This window comes from Salmo trutta, chromosome 28 (genome assembly GCF_901001165.1).
Source record: "Salmo trutta chromosome 28, fSalTru1.1, whole genome shotgun sequence".
Classification (NCBI taxonomy): Eukaryota; Metazoa; Chordata; class Actinopteri; order Salmoniformes; family Salmonidae; genus Salmo; species Salmo trutta.
Window position 1 is genome coordinate 9,688,829 of NC_042984.1, and position 19,862 is coordinate 9,708,690.

Below are 19,862 nucleotides of genomic sequence, written 5' to 3' on the forward strand. Positions count from 1 at the left end.
GTCCATTTGAACAGAGTCACGTCCATCCGTCGTGCAGACTAGTGACCCCAATCTGGAACTGCAGCCTCCATCACCTCTCTCTCAGCTTACCGGCGTGCGCCTCGTGGTTTCTGTAGTGTCATCGGGTGGCGTGTTAGAGCAGAGTGTTAACAGCCGTGTATTAAGCACAGAGAGCAGAGCCGAGCCTGAGACCTCTCCCTGCTGTCCTCTGGACACAGACTGGGGATATTTTTACCCTCTCTCCAACTCCACGGCTGGTGTAGAAACATACTGATGAAAGTTGAAGAAGTGTTGCCTATCAGTTTCCACCATATCCAACAACTGCCACACAAGTGACCTCTATGACACACGTACACTTGTCTTTATATAGCCCATATATCGTACAACTTTTGAGACATCTACTTTTACAGTGCATAATTACATCAAATCAGAGATAGGCTAGCTATATTAGGCCTGTATCATTATATACATATCTTGATGACTGCACTATAGGACAAATCTACTGTAGTGTACAGCCAATTTACCAGGTTGAGAAGCATAAACTGTTCATGGAATTGTCAGTGTTCTGTGCAATACGCTGGTGCTTGCTTGTGTTGATATACCTTGGCTTGCCTGTGAGATCACGGTCTGTTGGACTGCAATTCAACTCCAAAGGAGCCCCACACAGCTGTCATATCCTCTCCCATCTACCCTCTCACAGCTGCCCACAAGAAAAAAATACTATAGTATACTACGGTATAAAAACTATAGTATTCACTGTAGTGATTTTGCAGACTTTACTGTAGTATTCACTGTAGTGTTTACTGTAGTATTCTGTAGTGTTTACAGTTAACTATAGTAATTCATGTAGTGTTTTGTGGATTGTACTATACTGTAATATTTACTGTAGTGTTTTGCAGACTGTACTATACTGTAGTATTTGCTGTAGTGTTTTTGCAGACATTACTGTAGTATTTACTGTAGTGTTTTGGTTTTGTAATATTTGACATAGAAGTGGAGGCTTTCTCCTTCAGGAAACCTACTGGAGAAATACTGAAAGAAAAAGCTATTTTCTATAATCTGTAGGAACACAATATGGTCTATACTTGGCATGTAGGTTTCTCACTTATGGGTGGCACAGATTGCTTTATGGGGGAGGGAAATTAAATACTGTAGTATTTACTATAGTTAAAAAAGTGTAGTGTTTTGTGGACTGTAATGTTTTTGAGGACATTACTGTACAATTTACAATATTCTATAGTAAGTACTACACATGATCGAGGGATACTACAGTGTGTAGTATGGTATTCTACAGTATACTACAGTTTACTATAGCATTATATAGGAAGTACTGTAGTATTCTATAGTAATCTGTAGAATTATTCCATATGGGTGTGGAGAGATATACTACAAATCAAATGTATTTATAAAGCCCTTCTTACATTAGCTGATATCTCAAAGTGCTGTACAGAAACCCTCTACACGAGAGAGAGAGAGAGAGAGAGACAGAGAGACAGAGAGACAGAGAGACAGAGAGAGAGAAATTTAACAGAGGGTTTGGGAGGTTGGGGATTTCCATGTTGAGACCAAGCCGGCTCCTCATACCTAAACACAGCTAACTGGTCACAGTCAGTCAGAGTTCTACTGTCTACAGGCTGTGTCCTATTCAGTCATGTGCTCAGATCGGACTTCTGTACAGGCGGCCCAGAAACCGTAAGTATAATTTATTCTCAACACTACACAGGCTCCTTTCATAAAATCCATTTGGATTACACTTGTTATGATCCATAGACTACAGATTGTAGAGGGACATTCCGTACACAGATTATTACTTGTTGAAAGGTGCATCTCTCTGATGCAGTGTCCTCATAATGGATTGAGCCTGTTACCTATTCACCACTCTGGATTGTGATCGATACTCACATGTATTTAAAGTTTTTGTCACAGAATATACCTCCTGTATTAGACTATTTTTTTGATGATTTTGATGCAGCATTGAAATTTAACGCTGTGGTTGAGCCTGCCTCAGAAAACCAAAACCAATTTATATTTTTGCGTTAATCTTAAACTGACAGTCCCCGAAATCGGGCACTATAATTATTTATGTACAGTTGAAGTCAGAAATGTACATACACCTTAACCAAATACATTTAAACTCAGTTTTTCACAATTCCTGACATTTAATCCTGATAAAAATTCCCTGTTTTAGGTCAGTTAGGATCACCACTTTATTTTAAGAATGTGAAATGTCAGAATAATAGTAGAGAGAATGATTTATTTCAACTTTTATTTCTTTCATCAAATTCCCAGTCGGTCAGAAGTTTACATACACAATTAGTATTTGGTAGCATTGCCTTTAAATTGCTTAACTTGGGTCAAACATCTCGGGTTGACTTCCACAAGCTTGCGTGGATTTTGGCCCAATCCTCCTGACAGAGCTGGTGTAACTGAGTCAGGTTTGTAGGCCTCCTTGCTCACACACACTTTTTCAGTCCTGCCCACACATTTTCAATAGGATTGAGGAGAGGGCTTTGTGATGGCCACTCCAATACCTTGACTTTGTTATCCTTAAGCCATTTTGACACAACTTCGGAAGTATGCTTGGGGTCATTGTCCATTTGGAAGACCTATTTGCGACCAACCTTTAACTTCCTGACTAATGTTGTGTCTTTGCTATGCCGGATTAAGTGATATGACATTCTATAAAATAATTTCTCTGTAATTAATATTACCTGATTGAACTAATCATGTAAATGTAATTAACCAGAAAGTCGGGGCACCACGAAGGAATGTTTATAGAGCTGTTATCTTCCGAATAAACTCTTAAAGACCTGCTAATCTTTTACATCAGTAGCAGTCAATTAATAATCGTCACCTTATTCAGTCTCATCTTCACGAATCCTGGCTAACAAGTTGAATCAGCAATACAAAATTTGGTTTAATTATTTATTTACTAAATAGCTAAACAATCACACAGAATTACATATACACAGGATGGGTCATACATTGATTACTAATTATGTCATAAAAGAAAACGTCCCTAGCGGACGGAACAGATATGAAGGCTGGTTACACAAAGAAAGGGGGTTGGGTTTTGAATGAAAGCGCGGGAAGACCGAGGAACAAAGGAATGTGGTCTCTGATCGGACCTTGTAAAGCTATGCTATCGTAAATACAGAATCTTATGCATTCTAAATAACCGCCCATTTGGAAAACGAAAACGCAAGAAATATTTACTCTGAGCTGTGCTTCAATAGGTTGGTCGTAGATGGAAGGCCGTGTTGCCCAACAGAGATCTTCCTGTCCTCTGAAGAATGTCTGGTAGAACGAATGCTTTGTAGTAGCGTCGTGTGTTTGGTAGAAGAGATACTTGGTCCGTCCTTTCCTAGCTCACGTTTACAGCTGCTGCAGCTCACTCAACGGCTAGGAGGTATAATTTCTTTAGTGAATAAGAGTTCAAAGTTCATACCAAGTTGCCATACTTTAAGCTCACGCTGAAGTTGGTTTAGTTCAGTAGTTTGATATTAGCCCTTTTAACGTATGGACCATCGTTCTCACATCCTCGGGAACATAAATGTTAATTTCGTTAACAGGGGCTTATGTAGTCGGGAGAGATGGGTGTGTTTCATAGTTTACAACAATAGTTTTCACTTGGGCAGGGCCACGGAGTGAACAGAATTTACCTTATGGAAACAATTCTCTCATTTAGAAGATAAAATTACATTTGATCTTTTCACATATAGTTTCATATTTAAACATTTAAATTGCACAACAATTCCATGTGGATCTGATAACTAGAATGTATAGACTTTCCAAGATACAGTTTATGTCATCCTATCATCAGTAATAATGTCTCAGATTACAACTGATCTGACATCATATTGTTTACTGTAAGTACCAACGCATATTTTCAACTGGTTGGATTACCGAAATATGATTCTGTTCACCAACCACTGGATGTTACCAGACTCTCTCTCTATGTTAACAAAGGGCTTTCCAAGAGTCACTCTGTAGAGTAGAGAGAAGGTATTTATGGGGGTCATAAACCTGACCAACAGGCCAACGTCATGACACTGATGTCTCATGATGCCATCTATATTGTGAAGTGCACCACTCCCTGTTGCAGCAAAGCACCCCCACAACATGATGCTGCCACCCCCATGCTTCATGGTTGGGATGGTGTTCTTCGGCTTGCAAGCATCCCCCTTTTTCCTCCAAACATAATGATGGTCATTATGGCCAAACAGTTCTATTTTTGTTTCATCAGACCAGAGGACATTTCTCCAAAAAGTATGATCTTTTGGAGCAGTGGTTTCTTCCTTGCTGAGCAGCCTTTTAGGTTATGTCGATATAGGACTCGTTTTACAGTGGGTATAGATCATTTTGTACCTGTTTCCTGCAGCATCTTCACAAGGTCCTTTGCTGTTGTTCTGGGATTGATATGCACTTTTCGCACCAAAGTACGTTCATCTCTAGGAGACAAAACACGTCTCCTTCCTGAGCGGTATGACGGCTGCATGGTCCCATGATGTTCATACTTGTGTACTATTGTTTGTACAGATGAATGTGGTACCTTCAGGCGTTTGGAAATTGCTCCCAAGGATGAACCAGACTTGTGGAGGTCTACAATTTTTTTTCTGAGGTCTTGCCGGATTATATTTGATTTTCCCATGATGTCAAGCAAAGAGGCACTGAATTTGAAGGTAGGCCTTGAAATACATCCACAGGTACACCTCCAATTGACTCAAATGATGTCAATTAGCCTATCAGAAGCTTCTAAAGCCATGACATAATTTTCTGGAATTTTCCAAGCTTTTTAAAAGGCACAGTCAATTTAGTGTATGTAAACTTCTGACCCACTGGAATTGTGATACAGTGAATTATAAGTGAAATAATCCGTCTGTAAACAATTGTTGGAAAAATAACTTGTGTCATGCACAAAGTAATAGATGTCCTAACCGACTTGCCAAAACTAATAGTTTGTTAGTGTGGTTGAAAAACTAGTGGTTGAAAAACGAGTTTTAATGACTCCAACCTAATTGTATGTAAACTTCCGACTTCAACTGTATATATTTACATTAATTATTTTAGTGATTTCCCACTATTTTATAAGTCAGAAGACAGCCATCCAGACCTTCCTAGAACCATGTAAACGTCTTCTGTCAAATAAACATGTATTTTCCTCCCTCTGGTGGTTGGATGCATCATTACATCAATTTACATCACTTCACCGCAACACCACGGTCCTCAGAAAAACATTTATCCAGCTCGACCACTTCACGGCACAGACATGACAAAGCAATCGCTGAATTTGTTTCGAGTAGGCGATATAGCTCTGCTATGAAGAATGCGACCTACACACTTAATTAACCTCTATGGGACCCCTTCCCGTTCTCATCCCGGTAACGGGAATGCTTGACAAGATAGCATTCCCTCAAAACAGCAAAAATCTAATAATTTCAATTTCTCAAACAATCAACTATTTTATACCATTTGAAAGATAAACATCTCCTTAATCCAACCACATTGTCCGATTTCAAAGAGGCTTTACGGCGAAAGCATAAAGTTAGATTATGTTAGGACAGGCATCACCAAAAACAGAAAACCAGCTAAAACCTTTGACAATCTTCATCAGATGACACTCCTAGGACATTATGTTAGACAATACATGCATTTTTTGTTCTATCAAGTTCATATTTATATCCAAAAACAGCATTTTACATTGGCGCGTGTCGTTCAGAAAATGTATTTCCCCCAAAACTGCCGGTGAATCAGCACTAAAATTTACAAAAATACTCGTCATAAACGTTGATAAAATATTAAACTGTTATTCAAAGAATTATAGATTAACATCTCCTGAATGCAACCGCATTGACAGATTTCAAAATAACTTTACTGGGAAAGCACACCTTGCAATAATCTGAGTACTGTGCTCAGAAAAATACACTAAGCAATACAGATAGCTGCCATTTTGGAGTCATCTAAATGCATAAATAGCATTAGAAATATTCACTTACCTTAAATAATCTTCATCAGACGGCATTTCCAGGAATCCCAGGTCCACAACAAATGTTGTTTTGTTCGATAAAGTTCATAATTTATGTCCAAATAACTCCATGTTGTTTGCGCGTTCAGTAAGCTACTCAAAATGTAGGACGCGCGAGGAAAATGTCACGACGAAAAGTAAAAAAAAATATATATTTAATTTCGTTCAAACATGTCAAACGTTGTATAGCATCAATCTTTAGGGCCTTTATAACGTGAAACTTCAGTAATATTCCAACCGGACTCATGCATTGTCTTGAAAAACATTTTGGAACAGAGCTACCTCTCACGTCAATGCGCGCCAATGAACTGACATCCTTCCCTGGGTCACCAACTTCCCAGCCTTCTCATTCGGTCTCTGTTCATCATAGACGCCTGAAACAACTTTCTAAAGACTGTTGACATCTAGTGGAAGCCTTAGTAAGTGCAAAATTAATCCTTAGTCACTGTGTGTTCAATTGGCAATGACTTGAAAAACCTACAGGCACCAGATTTTTCATTTCCTGGTTGTATTTTTCTCAGGTTTTTGCCTGCCATATGAGTTCTGTTATACTCACAGACACCATTCAAACAGTTTTAGAAACTTCAGAGTGTTTTCTATCCAAATCTACTAATAATATGCATATTCTATTTTCTGGGCAGGAGTAGTAACCAGATTAAATCGGGTACGTTTTTTATCCGGCCATGAAAATACTGCCCCCTATCCCAAACAGGTTAACCTCCCTGGGCAAGGTGGGACGCTTGCTATGGTTGTGCTACTTAACTTATGTCCCACCCTAGTCAACAGCCAGTGGAATTGCGTGGAACGAAATACAAATACCTCATAAATGCTATAACTCGAATTTCTCAAACACATGACTATTTTACACCATTTTAAAGACAAGACTCTCGTTAATCTAACCACATTGTCCGATTTCAAAAAGGATTTACAGCGAAAGCAAAACATTAGATTATGTCAGGAGAGTACCCTGCCAAAAATAATTACACAGCCATTTTCAAAGCAAGCATATATGTCACAAAAACCCAAACCACAGCTAAATGCAGCACTAACCTTTGATGATCTTCATCAGATGACACTCCTAGGACATTATGTTTTACAACACATGCATGTTTTGTTCAATCAAGTTCATATTTATATCAAACACCAGCTTTTTACTTTAGCATGTGATGTTCAGAACAAGCATACCTACCACAAACTTTCGGTGAATTTACTAAATTACTCACGATTAACGTTCACAAAATACATAACAATTATTTTAAGGATTATAGACACAGAACTCCTTTATGCAATTGCGTTGTCAGATTTTAAAATAGCTTTTCGGCGAAAGCACATTTTGCAATATTCTGAGTAGATAGCCCGGCCATCACGGCTAGCTAATTTGACACCCACCAAGTTTGGCCCTCACCAAACTCAGATTTACTATAAGAAAAATTGGATTACCGTTGCTGTTCTTTGTCAGAATGCACTCCCAGGACTTCTACTTCAATAACAAATGTTGTTTTGGTTCCAAATAATCCATAGTTATATCCAAATACCTCCGTTTTTTTCGTGTGTTCAGGTCAGTATCCGAAGGGTGCATTTCGTGACAAAAAAAATGTCAAAATATTACATTACCGTACTTCGAAACATGACAAACGCTGTTTAAAATCAATTTTAATGCAATTTTTCTCGTAAAATTGCGATAATATTCCAACCGGGCAACGTTGTATTCATTCAAAGACTGAAAGAAAAACATGGAGTCGTCTCGTGGACGCGCATCTCCAGTGTCATTGTTCCCTGCCTGACCACTCACAAAAACTCCTGCTGTACTTCGCCCAGAGACTGCAGAGACGTCATTCCACTTTCTGGCGCCTTCTGAGAGCCAATGGAAGCCTTAGTAAATGTCACGTTACAGCAGAGATGCTGTATTTTTGATAGAGATGCCACAGAACGAGAACAAATTGTAGGACAGGGCACTTCCTGTATGGAATCTTCTCAGGTTTTGGCCTGCCATATGAGTTCTGTTATACTCACAGACACCATTCAAACAGTTTTAGAAACTTTAGAGTGTTTTTTATCCAAATCTACTAATTATATGCATATTCTCGTTTATGGGCAAGAGTAGTAACCAGTTTAAATCGGGTACGTTTTTTATCCGGCCGTGCAAATACTGCCCCCTAACAGGTTAAGTTCACACGACACCAAATAAGACAGGAGAATTTCACCAAATAAGACAGGATAATTTCACCAGATCGGACAGACTGACCCTAGCCCTCTGGCACATAGACCATTGCAGAATAGATACTGGAGGCTGAGACAGAGGGAGTCAGTGTAACTGTGGCCCCGTCCGTCAATACCCCTGGACAGGGCCAACCGGGCAGGTAGGATATAACCCCACCCACTTTGCCAAAGTACAGCCCCCACACCACTTGAGGGATATCAATAGACCACCAACTTACTGCCCTGAGTATAGCTGAGTATATCCCATGAAAATCCCCTCCACCGCATGAGCCCGAGTGGGCGCCATATCAGATAGGAAGATCACGTCAGTGACTCAACCCACTCAAGGGACGCACCCCTCTTAGGGACGGCATGGAAGAGCACTAGTAAGCCCCCGTAATAGGGTCAGAGGCAGAGAATCCCAGTGGAGAGAGGGGAGCCGGCCAGGCAGAGACAGCAAGGGTGGTTCGTCACTCCAGTGCCTTGCCGTTCACCTTTGCACCCCTTTGCCAGACTACACTCAATCATAGGACCGACCTTCAGTAAAGACTTAAAGGTCAAGCCCAAGTCTGCGTCTCTCACATGGATAGGCAGACCATTCCATAAAAATAGAGCTCTATAGGAAAAAGCGCTGCCTCCAGCTGTTTACTGTAGGGACAATAAGGAGGCCTGCGTCTTGTGACTGTAGCGTACGTGTAGGTATGTACGGCAGGACCAAATCGAAGAGATAGGTAGGACAAAGTCCATGTAATGCTTGAAATCAGCCCTAGCCTTAACAGGAACCCAGGCTTGCACTGGAGTAATATGATACATTTTGGGGGTTTTAGTCAATAAACACTACTACATTAATAAAATATTGCCCTCTTGCTAGATTGATGACTAAAACCACAGCGAAACAGTGCAAAATGTCTGTCAGCCAACTGATAACGTTTGTTTCCATGGCCAAAGAGGCAGGAGGTCCATGTTTAGCTCGCCTGGCGCACATTGAGAATATGTGGATTATTTTAGTGCCTGTGGAGGTGACATTATTTCACTGGGTCTGTCACCGTGTCAAGGACCTGGGCCAATATCAACGCTCTAAACTGGAGCCAAAACATGCTGAGAGACAGTCCTGCAGAAGATAGTTGACTGTAAATAAATGTTTCAGAAAAGCTGTGTTTTTTTATAGATAGATCTGCACAAGACAAACACCAAGGCAATATTTATAGTACACCAGTGGAGGCTGCTGAAGGGAGGACGGCTCATAATATTGGCTGTAATGGAGTCAATGGAATGGTATCAACCATATAGAAACCACGTGTTTAATACCATTCCATTCTCCATTCCAGCCATTATTATGAGCTGTCCTCCCCTCAGCAGCTTCCACTGTAGTACATTTACATGATACAGCATATCTTGTTGAATTATTTATAGAACACTTACCTGATACAGCATATCCTGTTGAATTATTTATAGAACACTTACCTGATACAACATATCCTGTTGAATTATTTATAGAACACTTACCTGATACAGCATATCCTGTTGAATTATTTATAGAACACTTACCTGATACAACATATCTTGTTGAATTATTTATAGAACACTTACCTGATACAACATATCCTGTTGAATTATTTATAGAACACTTACCTGATACAACATATCCTGTTGAATTATTTATAGAACACTTACCTGATACAACATATCCTGTTGAATTATTTATAGAACACTTACCTGATACAACATATCCTGTTGAATTATTTATAGAACACTTACCTGATACAACATATCCTGTTGAATTATTTATAGAACACTTACCTGATACAGCATATCCTGTTGAATTTTACCTCTGGCTGAAGATATAGTTTAAAGTCCAAATCCCATTCTGAGTCCTGCCGGCTGTGTCTCCCTGTGAACAGCAAGGGAAGTGTTCCTGTCTGCTCCCAGCAACCAGACATTGATAGAGGGGTCACATCTCTGCTCTGTGTAGGATCAGACAGGCTGACAGAGGGGTCACATCTCTGCTCTGTGTAGGATCAGACAGGCTGACAGAGGGGTCACATCTCTGCTCTGTGTAGGATCAGACAGGCTGACAGAGGGGTCACATCTCTGCTCTGTGTAGGATCAGACAGGCTGACAGATGGGTCACATCTCTGCTCTGTGTAGGATCAGACAGGCTGACAGAGGGGTCACATCTCTGCTCTGTGTAGGATCAGACAGGCTGACAGATGGGTCACATCTCTGCTCTGTGTAGGATCAGACAGGCTGACAGAGGGGTCACATCTCTGCCCTGTGTAGGATCAGACAGGCTGACAGTATGTGTGTACAGTAAGTTTGAACAGTATGTGTATTGGCATGTGTGTGTTACAGCAGTAAACCTGGGACATCGAATGGACTTGATAAGCTGAATCGTTTGGAACAGATGGAGCAAGAGGAGTCACTGGACAGAGAGGACCCCAGAGAATACTGCCATGGTCCGTTTGGTCATATAGCAGACGCTCTTATCCAGAGCGACTTACAGGAGCAATTAGGGTTAAGAGCTTTGCTTAAGGGCATAGACAGATTTGTCACCTAGTCGGCTCAAGGATTCAAACCAGCTACCTTTCGTTTACTGGCCCAATGCTCTTATGAGCTAGGCTACCTGCTGCCCTACCTACCGCTATACTAACTCTGTTACTGGACCAAAGCTCTTAAGAGCTAGGCTACCTACCTACCGCTATACTAACTCTGTTCCTGGACCAAAGCTCTTAAGAGCTAGGCTACCTACCTACTGCTATACTTAATCTGTTACTGGACCAAAGCTCTTAAGAGCTAGGCTACCTACCTACCGATATACTAACTCTGTTACTGGACCAAAGCTCTTAAGAGCTAGGCTACCTACCTACCGATATACTAACTCTGTTACTGGACCAAAGCTCTTAAGAGCTAGGCTACCTACCTACTGCTATACTAACTCTGTTACTGGACCAAAGCTCTTAAGACCTGTTTGGGAAAGGCGTGCCGCTAGCGGGACACCTCGACAACATCCGGTGAAATTGCAGAGCGCGAAATTCAAATTAAATTACTATAAATATTTAACTTTCATAAAATCACAAGTGTAATACATCAAAATAAAGCTTAACTTGTTGTTAATCCAGCCGCCATGTCAGATTTCAAAAAGGCTTTATGGCGAAAGCAAACCATGCGATTATCTGAGGACAGCAACCCACATACCAACACATGAAAAACATATTTCAACCAGGCAGGCGCGACACGAAAGTCAGAAATAGAGTTATAAAAAATGCCTTACCTTTGATGATCTTCTTCTGTTGGCACACCAAAAGGTCCCAGTTACATCACAAATGGTCCTTTTGTTCGATAATGTCCTTCTTTATATCCATAAAACTCAGTTTAGCTGGCGAGCTTCAGTCAATAATCCACCCAGTTTCCCTCCATCAAAATGCATACAAAATGAATCCCAAACATTACTAATAAACTTTTCCAAACAAGTCAAACAACGTTTATAATCAAACCTTAGATATCCTAATACGCAAATAAACGATAAAATTTAAGATGGAGAATAGTATGTTCATTACCGGAGAAAATAAGAAAGAACGCGCTTTCTTCCACGCGCTTGGAAACACTACAGCCAAAATGGGAGCCACCTAGAAAAACAACAATTTCTGGGTCATTTTTCCAAAAATCAGCCTGAAACTCTTTCTAAAGACTGTTGACATCTAGTGGAAGCCCTAGGAACTGCAATTTGGGAGGACTTGGGCTTCTAATTATAGTACTAGCCAATGAAAATAGTGGTATGCTGAAATACATTTTTTTTGGAATGGTTCGTCCTCGGGGTTTCGCCTGCCGTATCAGTTCTGTTATACTCACAGACATAATTCTAACAGTTTTAGAAACTTTAGAGTGTTTTCTATCTAAATCTACCAAGTATATGTAAATCCTAGCTTCTGGGCCTGAGTAACAGGCAGTTTATTTTGGGCACGTTTTTCATCCGGAAGTGAAAATACTGCCCCCTATCCCAATGAAGTTTTAAGAGCTAGGCTACCTACCTACTGCTATACTAACTCTGTCTTTCTCCTTACATGTATTTCTGTCCTATTCATTCCATTCCAGCATAGAAATAGTCTGTTACCAGACAGTAAATACAGCAGTTGGAGGTGTAACATCTATTGTTCTCATCCTGCATGTTTCAATAGGGGGGTACCACCCTGTTCACATTGGAGACACCTTCAACAGGAGATACCAGGTTGTGTCTAAGTTGGGCTGGGGATACTTCGCCACTGTTTGGCTCTGCTTGGACCTTAGGTACATTCACTATGTTGCAGTGTCAGCATATACTCAAATCTCCCCTTCTTGGCATATAATGAAAGCTGCAGTGTGATTAAAAGTAAACTCTATGTGTACAGGTTGGGCAGGCGAGTGGCTGTGAAGGTTTTGAAGAGTGGAGAAGGATTCACACAGGCTGGGCAAGATGAACTGACTCTGCTACGTTGTGTGAGACTCTTCTTCTCTCTGATTTCTAACCTTAGGTTATTTATTCCTTCCTCAATCTCTTTCTTGTCCTCAACCCCTAAGGGCTAACAGTAGTAACTATTTTTACTCTTAGTCCACCTCATGTTATTTATCTTTCTCTGCCAGACTTATTCACAGCCACCCCATGTTTTCAAGGTTTATTATTTTTCTCCCTTGTCTCATACAGACCCATCTCTATCTTTCTATTTAAACAAGTTCTTGTCAGTGTAGTCCGGACTGAGTCTGAACTCTCTCCCCCCCTCTCCTCCCTCAGGCCAGTGGTCCCACGGCTCGTCACCCCCACAGCCGGAGAATAGTCCAACTGCTGGATGAGTTTAAGATAGCTGGGGTCAACGGAGTCCGTATCCTTCCCTAGACTGCACAGTCATCACACACACACACACACACACACACACACACACACACACACACACACACACACACACACACACAGTCTCACAATGAGGAGTCAAAGTTCAGAGTTCAGATGTGTTTGGTTCCTTGACCTCCTGTGTGTAGATGTATGCTTAGTGCTGGAGCTGTTAGGACCAGACCTCTGCTGTTGGCAGGTCTGTTTTGGGAACCCAGGACTATCACTTTCGTGGGTCAAACAGGTCATTGCTCAGGTCAGAGAGTGACAGAGTTCATAGAAGATGAGTAGAAACGTCATTATCGAAATCACCACACTGTCTGGACGCGTCTTTAGTTTGATGCAGGAGTTGTTTTGGGTTAACAGTGCCATCACCCTCTCCCTGTAGGTTCTTCAGGCGTTGGACTACCTGCACACTCAATGTAAAATCATCCACACAGACATCAAGCCTGAAAATATACTGCTTTGTTTGGAGGAGCAGAACCCAAAACAGACAGCAGGGGGCAGTGCATGTCCTCCATTCCCTGGGAAAGATGCCAAGTCGATGAGTTTAGCAGGTAGTGTTCACTGTTCAGCTACATAATAGAAACCCGCAGTGGAGGTGTCATAATACCCATAAAACCTAGCGGTCAAACAGGGAAATGGTTCCAATCGTTTTTCCACCATTCATTTTTCCCATAGGAGATTTTAGGAACACTTAAAATAAGGGCTGTGTTTCAAGTAGGTTTACCCTGGCGTGACGTTTTCATACACATGTAAATCTCCATCGTAAAAGGTGACTTTATTCAATATAAGCGGCTCTGTAAGGTCATGTGACTGTTTTGCTACAGATGTTCCAGAACTCTGTAAGGTCATATGACTGTTTTGCTTCAGATTTTCTAGAATTCTGTAAGGTCATATGACTGTTCAGCTACAGATGTTCTAGAATTCCATAAGGTCATATAACTATTTAGCTACAAATGTTCTAGAATTATGTAAGGTCACATGACTGAGTACTGTTCATCTACAGAATTTCTAGAACTCTGTAAGGTCATGTGACTGTTCAGCTACAGATATTCTAGAATTATGTAAGGTCATATGACTGAGTACTGTTCAGCTACAGATGCTCTAGAACTCTGTAAGGTCATGTGACTGTACAGCTACAGATATTCTAGAACTCTGTAAGGTGATATAACTGTACAGCTACAGACATTTTTGGACTCTGTAAGGTCATGTGACTGTTCAGCTACAGATATTCTAGAACTCTGTAAGGTCATGTGACTGTTCATCTACAGATGTTCTAGAACTCTGTAAGGTCATGTGACTGTTCATCTACACTTACTCTAGAACTCTGTAAGGTCATGTGACTGTTCATCTACAGTTACTCTAGAACTCTGTAAGGTCATAAAACTGTTCAGCTGCAGATATTCTTGAACTCTGTAAGGTCATGTGACTGTTCATCTACAGATGTTCTAGAACTCTGTAAGGTCATGTGACTGTTCATCTACAGATGTTCTAGAACTCTGTAAGGTCATGTGACTGTTCATCTACAGATGTTCTAGAACTCTGTGACGTCATCACTGAGCGCACCAGATGATACATCTGTTTACTACACTTTACTGAAGGCTAGTATTCTGTTTCTATGTCACCTTTAGATTTAGATGTACTGTGTATTCTGCCTGTTTGTCACTTCAGGTTGACTGTGTCCAGTATGCTGTTGTAAAATACGTTTCAATCAGATCATATTTCAATCAGATCATAACCCTCTACTGTATGTTGTTCATCTCTTACTGTCTATCCAGAGAAGGACCTGGTGACTCCCATCAGTCTGAAGGAGGTCACAGTAAAGATTGCTGACCTGGGAAGCTCCTGTTGGGTGGTGGGTATTGATCCGCCAGTCAGCTATAGCGGAGGTTGCATAAAATTGAGGGCCCCCATGCATTTATCACAAATACGTATTTTGCTAAGTTTGCCGTATTTTACATTGATCTCCATTACTCTGTTTTTTAAATCGTCATTAGCACAGTATACATGATTTCAATTTTAGCTCCAAGACAAGGCCAAATTGAAAAACTGAAAGATTTGATTGTGCTGATTTACTGGCGCATTGAACCATGTTGCGCGCTATAGTTTAAAAACTCTGTGGATAGTGCTAAAACAATGACGTCATACTAATTTCCGACTTCTTTATGAACCGTTGCCATTGCTGAACCTCCATCCATACTCAGTAGTTGGCTGCAAAATAAGAGGGACTAGTGTGGAATACTGCCCTGGGATCAGAACTGTATTTTACTCTGTGCCTTTGCTCTGTGTGACATTCCAGTACAAACATTTCTGTGAGGAGATCCAGACCTGTCAGTACCGCTCACTAGAGGTTCTACTGGGCTCTGACTACGGCCCACCAGCAGACATCTGGAGTGTAGCCTGCTTGGTGAGAGAGTCAACGTCCACTCAACCACCATAAAACCACCATACAACCACCATCATACAACCACTATACAACCACCATACAACCAGCATACAACCAGCATACAACCAGCATAAAACCACTATACAACCACCATACAACCACCATACAACCACTATACAACCACCATACAACCACCAAACAACCACCTATAAAACCACCATACAACCACCATCCCCAACAACACTTATGTCTGCATATGTTTGCAGCTTCACTGAAGTACAACCATGATCTCTCCGGTACCCTCTGATTCACTTGGATCATTTAACTCCTGCTGTTTAGTTACTCTTCCAGTTCACCCCCCCAGTTCATCCCCCCTCATCAAGACAAATTGACCCGTCCTACTAGCACTAAGCTAAGTAGGTGCCGCTGCAGAATAGTTCCTGGCCATTCAACTTCTCTTCTTTATATTCTAGGCGTTTGAGTTGGTCACTGGAGATTCATTGTTTGAGCCCAAAGCTGGGAAGACCTTTTCCTTAGAGGAAGGTAGGCGTGAAATTTATTGACACAGTATTCGATGGAGACAACATTGTGTCCACTTTGTGACTTTTGCTTAGTTGCTTTATCCAGTGGGATTTTGGTTCTGTTCCCTCCAGACCACATCGCTCATATAATTGAACTCCTTGGCAAAATCCCAGCAGCAGTAGCCTTGTCCGGGAAATATTCTGTGGAGTACTTCAATCGCAGAGGTGAGTGAAGGACATTGCATTGAAAACAGTCAAATTATTCCAACTTAGATAAAGGACTCTGATGTGACGAATTATTGTGTTTTATTTAAGACAAAACTACATCAAATACTTTTTCTCTCCAAGTCAAAAAGCTTCCTTCTATTCACCTCTCTCTTTCCCCTCCTCCTCTCTCAGTTTCACCCTCTCTCTTTCCTCCCCCTCCTCTCTGTTTCACCCTCTCTCTTTCATCTCCCTCCTCTCTGTTTCACCCTCTCTCTTTCATCTCCCCCCTCTCTGTTTCACCTCTTCTCTCTTTCATCTCCCTCCTCTCTGTTTCACCTCTTTTCTCCTTCCTCTCCCTCCTCTCTTTCCTCTCCCTCCTCTCTTTTTCACATCTTCTCTCTTTCATCTCCTTCCTCTCTGTTTCACCTCTTTTCTCCTTCATCTCCCTCCTCTCTATCCTCTCCCTCCTCTCTGTTTCACCTCCTCTCTCTCTTTCCTCTCCCTCCTCTCTGTTTCACCTCCTCTCTCTTTCCTCACCCTCCTCTCTGTTTTACAGTCTCTCTTTCTTCTCCCTCCTCTCTGTTGCGTGGTCTCCCAGGTGAAATGAATCATATCGGGGTGCTGCGGTCCTGGGGTCTGTATGAGGTGCTGGTGGAGAAATACCACTTCCTGCTGAAGGAGGCCTCTCTGTTCTCTGACTTCCTGTTGTGCATGTTGGACTTCCAGCCCGAGAGGAGGGCCAATGCTGCCCAGTGTCTCCGGCACCCATGGCTTAGCTCCTGAGCCCTGGCCTTGGAGACCTGATAGCCCCGCCAATGGGGACCCCCCCAGAGCCAACTTGATACGAAGTTAGTAGATACATGTGTATGTTAGTGGACCTGCAGAAACAAACCAAATGGTGCTCAGTCGCTAAGACTAGGGGAGGATATACACGTAGAGGCCCCATGCCAATGTTCTCTGTGATATGTAATATTTTGTATACATTTTTTAAGTAAGGCTACATTTATCTTCTTAGAAATGTATGGAGCATTTGATTATCTGTAAAGCAGTGGAGACTGGTGGAAGGAGCTATAGGAGGACGGGCTCATTGTAATGGCTGGAATGGAATAAATGGAACAGTTTCAAACCGATCATACATATGGAAACCACGTTTGACTCTGCTCCATTAATTCCATTCCTGTAAGGGGTGCGTGTTGGTGGCAGGGAAGTCAGGCGCAGGAGAACGAACTCGGTATAAACGGAGTTGTTTAATAAATACTGAAACTGCAAAACAACCAAAATGTACAAAATAACAAGTGGGTACAAAACCCGTTGCACACCAATACTAAAATGCACATCACATACAAACAAAACAATCTCCGACAAGGACATGAGGAGAAACAGAGGGTTAAATACACAACATGTAATTGATGGGATTGGAACCAGGTGTGTAGGAAGACAAGACAAAACCAATGGAAAATGAAAAATGGATCAATGATGGCTAGAAGGTCGGTGACGTCGAGCGCCGAACACCGCCCGAACAAGGAGAGGGACCGACTTCGGCAGACGTCGTGACACATTCCAGCCATTACAATGAGCCCATCCTCCTATAGCTCCTCCCACCAGCCTCCAATTCTGTAAAGCATAATGAACGCACGACGTAAAATATTATTCAAGTTTTGTATGATTTGCTTAAATGTAAAGCTTGTGCTCAGCCTTTCCACAGCTGTGCTATACAGTGCACTGTGCCAATAGTAATATGTTTTAAGCTCTTTTTTTACAACATCCAATAAATCAAGTATTGATAAAAATCTATTGTTTCTGTTGTCTCTTTTGGGGTAACACCTGCATGTCTGCAAGTCCGGACTCTGGCTGGGCCGCTCAAGGACATTCAGAGACTCCTGCGTTGTATTGGCTGTGTGCTTAGGGTTGTTGTCCTGTTGGAAGGTGAACCTTCACCCCAGTCTGAGGTCCTGAGCACTCTGGAGCAGGTTTTTTATCAAGGATCTCTCTGTACTTTGCTACATTCATCTTTCCCTCAATCCTGACTAGTCTCCCAGTCCCTGCCGCTGAAAAACATCCTCACCTTGTATGCCTCGACGAATTGAGGCTGTTCTGAGGGCAAAAGGGGGAGGTGCAGATTCAATATTAGGAAGGTGTTCTTAGTGTTTTGTGCCTTCAGTGTATGATTATGTTGCTACCTGGGGCACGGAAGTTCAGTTTGAACAAAGTTGACCAGGTGGTGACATAATCGATTCAATATATACATAAAACAATTATTGAGGATTAACCCAGTAACACACTAATAGCCTTTTATCCTCAAATAGCCTCAAATAGCCCTTTATCTGTTCCTTATATCTGTTCAGCTCTTACGGTTAAATTTGGACGCAAGAAAGAGGTCATCGGGCAGCATACAAGATGGTCAAGCAAGCACTGGTCAACCATGCAGAGGAATCTGGGGACATATTTTTGGATAGTTTACTAATATTTCACTTATGCTTTATCGCACATTGTTTCCTTGAGATAATTCCAACTCCCTTTTTTCCACAGTGATTCTGTTTGCCAATGGAGACTCATGGAGAGAGATGAGACGCTTAGGAATGTGCAAGAAAGGGGCATTAGAGAAAATCATAGAAGAGATTCGCTACTTGGTTGAAGTATTTAAGAAACACAAGAGTAATACTTACAAGCCTGCGGATCATTGAATTATAGCATGGACTGATCATAGTCTATCTAAGGCTACTATACCTGTCCTCATCCTGAGAGATGTTCCTCTTTATTACACCCTCGTTAAAACACTGAACAGAACTGCAGACAAGGAGATAAAGAATGAGGAACAACCTGTTGGGGAGTTAGCTCTGTGTGTTTGCTTCGTCTGTAACAGGGTGCCTCCTACACCACCCTATAGGTCAGGAATGGACATCTCCGGCTCTTACTATTTCATGTAAGAGCAAACAGTATAAACAGTAGTAGAAGGATTAGATTTTATGTAAAGCTCTACCAAAATGTTACTCTGTTGTCTGCCTTTGTAACAGGTAAGATATTTGACACAACAGCCCGTGAATTACGCTGCCTCCAACATAATCTCTGCCATTGTGTACGGCAGCAAATTTGAATTCTCTGACGCCCAGTTCCAAGGCATGGTGGACTGCGCCAATGAGAGCCTACGCTTTACAGGTTCTGCATCTATTCAGGTACTGTCTTCACATTCACTCTAAAGTTGTTATAGAATACTGTACTTAAAACATTTTATTATTCACACTTACTTATTTGTATGGTGAGATAAACTGTACAACATGTTTCCATGGTTGGGCACGTGGATAAACAGTCAAAAGCTTAATGCTGAAAAATGTTGATAGCAACCAGAAGAATATAAAGGAGTAGGTTAGTGAAATGATGGAGACTCCCAACCAGAAGGATGTAAAGGAGTTGGTTAGTGAAATGATGGAGACTCCCAACCAGGAGGATGTAAAGGAGTTGGTTAGTGAAATGATGGAGACTCCCAACCAGAAGAATGTAAAGGAGTTGGTTAGTGGAATGATGGAGACTCCCAACCAGAAGAATGTAAAAGAGTTGGTTAGTGAAATGATGGAGACTCCCAACCAGGAGTATGTAAAGGAGTTGGCTTGTGGAATGATGGAGACTCCAAACCAGAAGGATGTAAAGGACTTGATTAGTGGA

General features: G+C 41.5%; 1 protein-coding gene across 1 annotated transcript; it reads left to right on the forward strand.

Moving 5' to 3' along the window:
• Positions 1 to 1,514: 1,514 nt before the first annotated feature.
• Positions 1,515 to 17,615, forward strand: LOC115165424 (SRSF protein kinase 3). The gene is made up of 12 exons (XM_029718519.1): positions 1,515 to 1,692; positions 10,577 to 10,680; positions 12,400 to 12,508; positions 12,610 to 12,697; positions 12,990 to 13,077; positions 13,235 to 13,341; positions 13,474 to 13,642; positions 14,867 to 14,943; positions 15,388 to 15,495; positions 15,948 to 16,017; positions 16,128 to 16,220; positions 16,801 to 17,615. Exons 1-12 carry the CDS (start codon positions 1,652 to 1,654, stop codon positions 16,983 to 16,985), a joined length of 1,239 nt encoding a protein of 412 aa, XP_029574379.1. The 5' UTR covers positions 1,515 to 1,651; the 3' UTR covers positions 16,986 to 17,615.
• Positions 17,616 to 19,862: the final 2,247 nt, after the last annotated feature.

Excerpts from the sequence above, each read along its gene's own strand:
- LOC115165424 (XM_029718519.1), top strand. The coding sequence starts at position 1,652 with ATGTGCTCAGATCGGACTTCTGTACAGGCGGCCCAGAAACC. Across the intron at positions 12,698-12,989 it reads AACTGACTCTGCTACGTTGT|GCCAGTGGTCCCACGGCTCG; the intron begins GTGAGACTCTTC and ends CTCCTCCCTCAG. Across the intron at positions 14,944-15,387 it reads TGGGAAGCTCCTGTTGGGTG|TACAAACATTTCTGTGAGGA; the intron begins GTGGGTATTGAT and ends GTGACATTCCAG.